The 8,931-nt window shown below is 36.0% G+C and overlaps 3 protein-coding genes and 1 long non-coding RNA gene across 5 annotated transcripts in view; 1 reads left to right on the forward strand and 3 right to left on the reverse strand.

The window, feature by feature from the left end:
- Positions 1 to 5: 5 nt before the first annotated feature.
- Positions 6 to 240, reverse strand: LOC109583092 (uncharacterized). The gene is made up of 2 exons (XR_002185362.1): positions 122 to 240; positions 6 to 71 (listed from the first exon to the last, which is right to left on the reverse strand). It is a non-coding gene; the product is annotated as an uncharacterized LOC109583092 (long non-coding RNA).
- Positions 241 to 1,607: 1,367 nt separating this feature from the next.
- LOC105313277 (UPF0692 protein C19orf54 homolog) lies at positions 1,608 to 2,654 on the reverse strand. The gene has a single exon (XM_011406570.2). It carries the CDS (start codon positions 2,586 to 2,588, stop codon positions 1,671 to 1,673), a length of 918 nt encoding a protein of 305 aa, XP_011404872.1. The 5' UTR covers positions 2,589 to 2,654; the 3' UTR covers positions 1,608 to 1,670.
- LOC105313279 (protein SHQ1 homolog) overlaps positions 2,631 to 8,931 on the forward strand; it is a 12,354-nt gene continuing 6,053 nt past the window's right edge. The window contains exons 1-7 of the mRNA XM_019998255.1: positions 2,631 to 2,762; positions 2,884 to 2,951; positions 3,382 to 3,446; positions 3,704 to 3,856; positions 4,736 to 4,902; positions 6,334 to 6,417; positions 7,463 to 7,575. Coding sequence (XP_019853814.1) covers positions 2,688 to 2,762; positions 2,884 to 2,951; positions 3,382 to 3,446; positions 3,704 to 3,856; positions 4,736 to 4,902; positions 6,334 to 6,417; positions 7,463 to 7,575 — 725 coding nt within the window. The 5' untranslated portion in view covers positions 2,631 to 2,687. The remainder of the gene's footprint in view (positions 2,763 to 2,883; positions 2,952 to 3,381; positions 3,447 to 3,703; positions 3,857 to 4,735; positions 4,903 to 6,333; positions 6,418 to 7,462; positions 7,576 to 8,931) is intronic.
- LOC105313278 (extracellular protease-like) overlaps positions 8,001 to 8,931 on the reverse strand; it is a 1,346-nt gene continuing 415 nt past the window's right edge. The window contains exon 3 of one of the 2 annotated variants that reach the window (XM_019998263.1): positions 8,001 to 8,844. In XM_019998263.1, coding sequence (XP_019853822.1) covers positions 8,074 to 8,844 — 771 coding nt within the window. In that variant the 3' untranslated portion in view covers positions 8,001 to 8,073. Of the gene's footprint in view, positions 8,898 to 8,931 lie in introns of both variants that reach the window. The other variant, XM_019998262.1, reaches the window with a different exon arrangement.

Here is an 8,931-nt window from a genome sequence, read left to right on the forward strand (position 1 = left end):
TAAACTCAAAAGAGCAAGCAACTGCAGAAAGAGCTTTATTACAAGCCATGTCAAGAGAGACTGGGTGCTGACTGCATGTACAAGAGAAAAGTAACATTGATTTGATACTGTAGTAACATACCTCAGAGCACAGGTCAGGTAAGTAACCAGACAGAAGAGTGAGAGTAGAGTCTTCATGATTCTTTTCCTTGATAGACAGTATTCCTTGTTCTTGTGAGATGATTTCTTTTTTAGTGAGAAGTGATTGAATGCTGCTGGTCACCTCCTTATATGCTATTAGGTACCTCATCAATATTCATTAGCAATTAAGCAAAAACTGACCAATCAGAGGCTAGTTGCATGACATCAATTATTTTGACAAAAGGCCTTTGTATAGACCTATGAGTATACTTAGAATTTCAACAGTTGAAGTGTCTACCAAGTTACTATGCTAGCTTTCCAGTGAAGTTACTGTTACTCAGTACAGAGTAATTCACTTCCTTTTATGATGAGCAATAACATACTGGTATATTCAATTACCTGAACCATGTACATATATATAGTACAAATCATATATATATAAAGCAGATGAAAATCTGAATGTATTATATATAACTGATGTTTTAATATTAATGCATGTTTCATAAATTGCACACACATTTGATAGACGTACTTCATAATACCACAGTAATGGCCAACAAGTTGAAGTTCCTATGTACTTCAAAACCAGTTGATTTACTAAAAAATTATACAAAATAATAATAATTGTATTCTTACTATAATAATACATGCTTAATTTACAGCAAAATCATAATAACAATTTTTATTATGTTTAGGAATCTCTTACTATGCAGGAAGTAATAATATTTTTAAAGTGGTAGCAAGAATGAAGAGGATAAGAGCTATATCCATTTTCAATTAAAAATTATTAACCACAACTTCTTGTTGTACAGCATATACATCTAGATCTACTTTAATGAACATTTTAATCTTACCTTGGGTCCACCTGCCCGACATGGTCCTCCGTCCTCCTTGCTGATTACCTAGACAATGGGACAGTGGCCACACTGCCCCGGGGAAGTGTGGCCAATGTATGGGCCCCACTTCAGCCCCGCCCCCTGGATTAACTTGGCCTCCAATGCATTCCGGTCCACCAGGCAGAGGGGGAGCTCCACCCAGACAAGGTCGCTTGGTGGGCGGACAAATTTCCCCCTGACCTCCCGCCCCCTCATCACAGTTGCTTGAGTTGTATCCCGAGGGGGGTTCCCAAATCCTTCAAGGTGGTTCCACCCACGCTTCTGGGTGGGGCCGACCATCGGAGGGGATGACCCACAGATTATCACCTAGGGGGCAGAATTTCCGTGGTGCCCATACTATCACACTGGGAAGGGACCCAGTGGAAAACCTAAACCTACTAGATGTTGGGTGGGTGGTGGATGAGCAAATGGAGCCTCTTTTTCCATGCATGTAGTCCTGAGACTGAGAGAATGCTGGATGATGCTGATCTCCCACGCATGCGCACAACTGTGTGGGTGCACAAATGGGTGGCTATTGCATTCCGCCCCCGCCATGCAGTGGGTGTGTGGGCGGTCAGCCTGAGCGAGATTGGCCCCTGCTAATTAACTCCATTTCAGCCATTGCCCTAAATGACAAGAAAAAATTATTTCAAAATTAGTACTGTAATAAGAGTTCTAATAACTAGGACATAATTTTGAGTGTAACAATACAGTTTGTGATTTCAAGCATTCCTTTAAGTTTCCAGCAGGCAGAACATAATCCTTGGGATCTCTATGAGGTCCAAGTTCATATAAATTGCTGCAACTTTGCAATAAACGAGACAGCTTCCACATACAAAGATGACGACTTTTTCCTTGCCTTGCAAATACGTGAAACTGATCCTCTCTTTGTAATATGTCTTGCTTCACTCTTTCATCTCTTAGAAATTTTCTAACGCTCTCGTCCACCATATCAAGATAGTAATGATCAGGTGGTAAAGGGAAGGAAGAGGTCAGATTAAAAGATTTGTAAATTTCCCGCGAAACTGTAAAATTTGCTCCAATTATGACACACCAGTGAGCAGCATGTCCGTAACACTGGAATGGAGTGTGGTCCTTGTCACAATCATAAGGTATCAATAAAGCTTGTCTTGCTAGTAGCCAACGAATTATATCAACAGACCTTATCTCTTCAACATTAACAATAGAACCAGTACAATTCAAAACGCCTTTAGCTAATTGCAGTAAATGATCCGATGACAATATCTCTCCTTGTCTGCTAAAACCTGCTTCTCGTGACATCTCCAGTACTTCCATAGGGTCCTTGCATATTGTATCATTGTGAATTATTTGATCAGCCATACACAAGGCAACCAGCCCACACATAGGCCTGTTTCTCTGCAGGGCTGGCCTGAGGCTTTGATGCAGAATTGATACTGTAATGATCTCTGAGGAATTAGTGTCCAGTGAAACTGCATGATCTCTCTCTATTATATTGTAGAGCTCAGATTGGATATTAGGAGGGTCTATAATGATTGGATCATCTTCCTGGGGTGAAAGAGAAGGGAGAGAGGGGGGACATGGGGGAGGAGGAGGGGGAACAGGAGCTGCCATTTTTCAACTTTGCACCTATATTACCTCAGACTTCTGACCTCAAGTTATGAGTCATGAATTTCATTTGGGCTATTTTAATGAAGTGTAATAAAAAGAAGCATGCTGACTCCATCATTCGAAGCAAGACAAGATAAGGAGAGCATTATACTCACTATTAGAGTACCCTATGTGAAGGTAAGGATTGTGATTTTAGTCAGCGCCGAAATTCTTATGAAGTGGCGCCGCGTAATAATAAAGTAGTAAAAATAGCAATTCGATATCCTCTTATCTTTGATTTGCTATTATTATGGTTTAGATATCTGAAGCTGAAATAGACATTGATGGGACAAACTTCAAGTTCTATTGCCGTCCCTATTATTTGTGGTAAGTATTAATTTTATCACCAACCGCCCATTAATACTTGTAACATCCATGGGTACATGCTTGTTATCATAATTATATATTTTGTGTTTAGCTGCAGCTTTATTATACATGATGTAATAGTTACTAAGTTCAATAATAGTTATTACACATGTACCAAACTAAAAATTTCTGTTACCGAAAAAATTTTTGTGAATAGTCAGTAAAATTATTTTTGTGGATTTGAATACAATACACCTTGGTATGCCAAAGTGTCGTTAATTTTAAGGCTACAAAAAATTGTAGCCTAAAAAGATCCCTGTGCTACAATAAAAAAATCTTAGTCTGTTCATATAATTAGAAGTTCTATATGTTCCTTTTTATAATTAATTCTAACTGACTAAGTGTTAATTGTTGACACTTTAACTGCTTATTGTATCATTACATTATGTAGGTTAGAGTTTTCAGGAGAATTGGTAGAAGATGGTAAAGAGAAAGCACAGTATGAAGTTAGCACAGGTATAAGTGTGTAGCAATAAAGCCTGGTTTACACTTGCAACGCAAATAAACACAAAATTGAAATTTTACCAATTTTGCGTCAACTTCAAAACGTTTTGCATCAAAAGGTCAAATCACCCACACACTTTTGACCGTTTTGTCGAATGTAAATCTAGCTTTAGAGATGGGCATTAATTATGTGACAATAAATTTTGAAAAGTAGGATTTTGGAAAAATTGACGTTTTGATAGCCATTTTTAATTTTTCATTCTTAATAGGTAATATTATAGTTACTGTCTCAAAAAAGGTGAAAGGTGAAGAGTTTAAAAACTTGGACATGTTGACCACGCTACTTGGAGGAAAGAAAGAAGTTGATTTGCGATCAGTTGCGGCTAAACCTTTGATTGAAGTGATCAGTGACAATGAATCAAGTATGATATGCACATGTACAGTACGTAACCATAGAAATAATATAAATTAGAATTGATTGGTGGAATATAGATTTAGAGTTTTAATATTGCTGAAGTCCATTTGCATTCAATAGAGCCTTAAAACTTGACTACACATACTGTAATACAATACATTCTTCTTCTTTTGCTGCCCATTCAGAAAGTACAGCCATACACTACTCCGCTCCACTGAATCTGAATAGTTTTTGCTATCACTGGTTTTAGGTGTTTACACTAATCCACCAGCTGCGTTTTCATTTTGAACTTATCATTCGTTTACAGAAGTATCTGCTTAGGTATTCTTTTTCAAATGTCTCCTGGTAAGTATGCGTTTTCATGTGTTTTAGTGTAAACGAAAGCTGTATCCATGGCAAAAAGTCTGTTTTCCAATGAAACCGGAGTAGTGTAAACGCAGCCTTAATATTGCTGAAGTACATTTGCATTCAATAGAGCCCTAAAACTTGACTACACATACTGTAATACAAATACATTCTTCTTCTTTTGCTGCATGTATGGTCCATTCAGAAAGTACAGCCATACTTTTCACAGTACTATTGCATTGTGTTAATTAATTGGTGGGTGAGGTCTGTAATCACTTCCTGAGCTCAGGTGAATAGACTAATTTTAGATGATTCATTGAATGAAACGAAATGGCGATTTTTATATTGGTGTGTTTTAGGTAGCCACAAATATTTCCTGGCAAATGTTTTTAGGTTCAGAATCAATTTTACTGATTGCTTTTATGTACCTCAAAAGTATAATAATTAAAATAATAAAAACAATATAATAGATAAAATGTATAACTTATGCTAGCACAGATATATTTACTTGACTACATGCTTAAGTTTATAATTTGTTTAGTTTCTGCTGACTCCGCATTTTACTCTCAAGTTTCTGCTGACTCTGCATATTACTCTCAAGATAGTATAGGGTCTGAGTGTGGAGCTGATGATGATTTATTTACCGTCAGTAAAGAGAAATGCACGCTGAAGTCAGCTGAGGATGACAGCGATGGCAAAGATAAGAATGTATTTCATTATGATGTACCGTATTGCAGAAAAGTTTCGTGGTCCAAAATTTTCATGGATTTCGTGTTTTTTTTTTAACCCACGAAAATGAAATCCGCAAAAATTGATTCTATACGGTTCAAGATAGCTGAAATGTAGAAAACCACGAAAAGTAAAGCCACGAAATTGATTTTTGGATGGATCCACAAAAATTTTGGGCCACGAAAATTTTCCGCTATATGGTAGTGTGTGTGTGTGAGTTAAAGAGACTAAAGATATATTGTACAAGATGATTTATTGGTGAGAGTAATATTTGGCAAATTTGCCTGTGGAAAGTTAATGGCAAATTTTATATTGGCAATTTTGTGCCATGTGCCATTGAGCATGCTCAGTTTGAAACAAAATGGTGGATTTTATATTGGTAATTTCTTCATAGAACCGCCAATCGCCAATATTAATTCCTTGCCAATAACTCATTTTGTATGGTAGAAAGTGTTCAATAGCTTTAAAATTGTTGATATTATTCTAAATGTTCATTTCATGATGTTTGATTCTTTTTAATCAAATGTACATGTATTGTATAGTAATGTACTATAATAGCCCATGGTTTTTTCAAAAAAATGGCTCCGAAATCACCCCAAATTTTTATTACATTTTCTGATACATATTGATGTACTTATGCTGTGTAGAAAGTTTGAGCTAATTCCGACTTCAATTTTTTGAGTTATGGCCATTTTAAGAAACTGCCAAAATTCTGAAAAATACCCAAGGCTATAGCCCATGGTTAAAAAAAATGGCTCCGAAATCATCCCAAATTTTTATTACATTTTCTGATACATATTGATGTACTTATGCTGTGTAGAAAGTTTGAGCTAATTCCGACTTCAATTTTTTGAGTTATGGCCATTTTAAGAAACTGCCAAAATTCTGAAAAATACCCAAGGCTATATAGCCCATGGTTAAAAAAAATGGCTCCGAAATCGCCCCAAATTTTTATTACATTTTCTGATACATATTGATGTTCTAATGCTGAGTAGAAAGTTTGAGCTAATTCCGACTTCAATTTTTCAAGTTACGGCCATTTTAAGAAAACGCCAAAATTCTGAAAAATACCCAAGGCTATAGCCCATGGTTTTTTCAAAAAATGGCTCCGAAATCATTCCAAATTTTTATTACATTTTCTGATGCATATTGATGTCCTTATGCTGTGTAGAAAGTTTGAGCTAATTCCGACTTCAATTTTATAAGTTACGTCCATTTTAAGAAAATGCCAAAATTCTTAAAAATACCCAAGGCTATAGCTCATGGTTTTTTCAAAAAATGGCTCTGAAATCATCCCAAATTTTTATTACATTTTTTGATACATATTGATGTCCTTATGCTGTGTAGAAAGTTTGAGTTTATTTTTGGTTCACTATAATATTTATCATTTGTATGATACTATATATGCAGGATGAAGATGTCACTGCTCTATTAGCTGGTCAATACAGGTATGGTTTTGCTGATCAGCACACTGGAGTACTGGCTAAACTTCAAGTAAAGATTGCATCTATATGTATGTGTACCTTATTGTGATAGCCTTCACATCTTTGTTATTTGCTGTAAAATAGACTCTTTTCACAAGGTTACACAGTACAAATTGAAACTTAGATTTATGATTTTTTTAATAGCAATCCTTCCCCAAAATAAAACCAAACCATTATGCACATATGACCACAAATTTGCCAAACTAAAACATACCATTCATCAACTTAGCATTTTGCTAAAATTTTATCTCTACAAATTACATGTATAGTCGGTTCAAGTTGAGTTGTCACAGGAAGTAAATCAATTTTTGCATCACAAAACGTCACTACTAGCCACACCCAAAAATGGTGGTACAGTGCAAGCAAGCTCTTTTATTGAGTGTTTCTTCACCTCTAAGACTCTTTGTCATCTGTTTTATCCTTGCTTTGGATACTACTACCTTTAATTATCACTGGCTGGACCTTTTTCTGTTATAAAGTTGACAAAGACCTCGGATACGGAAGATATCAACCTAGATTGAGGATGATGAAGAATAACTAGAACCAAGAAGGCTGTAGACAGATGTAGCAGTATGTTTCCAGTAGCAAGGTCTGCTAGTTGAATACCAGCTTCTCTAGAGGACCGTATCTGTTTGCTTTTATTTTATAAATAAAAAAACATTAATAGTAATGAAATGCAAATGATATTCACGAGTGTGACGTAGCCTACACGTAATGATTCATCATGGCGGCTCCCTTTGAACTAGAGCGGAAGAACCCATTCAGAACCTTCCAGAGTACCTAGAGACTCAAAAATTGGTACAGATTTTCGGAAGAACCCGTTTTGCAAGTATACTAAATTTCAGGTTGCTAGCATTAGTGATTAAAAAGTTATAAGGGGTGGTACTTGGGCAACTCAACTTGAACTGACTATAACATCCCTGCAGCACAATAATTAAAATAATTATTTATCATTTTAATATGCTTCATTATTATGTGCATTATCTAAATTTATAGTATTTGTTGTTTTTTTGTCTTGTTGTTATGATTGTTTTTGTTGTTGTTGTTGTTTTTAGGATGAGATTCCATCAATCATTGATTGTCCTGATCCTGATAATATGAATAACGAGGAGAGACGATTTGCCAGATTATCTCAGGAGCAGTTAAACTTTGAGCCAGAGCATTACTTGTGAGTAAAGTTATCATTAAATTTAATATTTATTATTATTATTATTATTATTATTATTATTACTATTATTATTAATTATTATAGCCTTAATAGTAGCCTGTGTAGCAATAGAAGCATGAGCTTTTAGAAAAAAGGTAGAGCCTAGTTTAACCAATGGGCATACACCTCTTTTTAATGGACAGCACCTATATCATACCAAACAGCAGGTCAAAATTCCTTTTGTGATAGCGTTATACATTGCTGTGTATCTATTAATGTTTTTTTACGAAGCAAGTACCTCAGTTATATTTAATTTTCAACAAGATTTATGCAGCGCAAATGTTTTTCGCATTATTGAAATGTTAAAGTTTATTGAAATTGATATTTATAATAATGATCATTAAGCCAAGATAATTAATTAATCAAAAATGTAATATTACAGTTAAGCAAAAATAAACTGTGCATGTCCTATAGTGTTGCATGAGTCCTAAAGTTCTTGGCTTTTAGCTGATGAGCTCCTTACTGCAAATCACAGTAGTGATACAGATAAGTATCAGCATTCCTGACAGCATCATCTGGATTACTCTTGGCTAAATTCTTGCAATTAGTACGACCATAAGTAACATCATCAATGTAGGCAAAAGCGTGGGCCCATTCGTGAATCAGTGTACCTTCCTTGCTCTCGCCAGTCTTGCTGCAATCAGTTGGGTCTCCATAATAAACATCACAGAGGTACACGGTAGTAGATCCCTTGTATGTATAGGCATAATAGTTAGGCTTACATAACGGGCCATTATTATGGTATGTGCACGTTTTGCTTCCTATACCATCTCTCATTTTCTGGTACACCTCCTTAACTTTGGTAGCCCTGCCAGATGTGTATGTACCAAACCATGTAACATATACTTTATTGTTACCAACTCCGCCTTTAGCTTTATCAATTCCAGAGCAGAGCTTCTTATGGGCATCCAGTGTAGCAGAGTTGTTTCTATCACCAACAAAACTAGCACTGCCACAGGCTTCAAGGTGGACAATGTAATTGGCTTTTGTTTCCTCTTTCTTTGGCCTTGAGAGAAGAGAAGTGTCTTCCAAATGAATGTGAACGGATTCACGTACAATCGATTCCCTAAGCTTACCAGTAGACATTTCACTCATCTCATTCACTGACAGATACTGTAAAGGTCTACTGTATTGTACAGTGTAGAGACCATCAGTATCAATGCTAAAGGCATCAGTGATTTGGACCAAAGCAGAAATACTCTCACCTGCCTTCAAGAGAACAAACTCATCCTTTGTAGGAGGGAGACGATGAATGATGATTCCTTCATATTCCAGTGGACGACCCGTCAGAGAGACAGAGACAAATTGAGAGTTGAG

This window comes from Amphimedon queenslandica, unplaced genomic scaffold, assembly GCF_000090795.2.
Source record: "Amphimedon queenslandica unplaced genomic scaffold, v1.1 AMPQUscaffold_13330, whole genome shotgun sequence".
Classification (NCBI taxonomy): Eukaryota; Metazoa; Porifera; class Demospongiae; order Haplosclerida; family Niphatidae; genus Amphimedon; species Amphimedon queenslandica.

What these genes read in the sequence shown, in the direction of transcription:
- LOC105313277 (XM_011406570.2), bottom strand. Translation starts at nt 2,588, where the DNA reads ATGGCAGCTCCTGTTCCCCCTCCTCCTCCCCCATGTCCCCCCTCTCTC.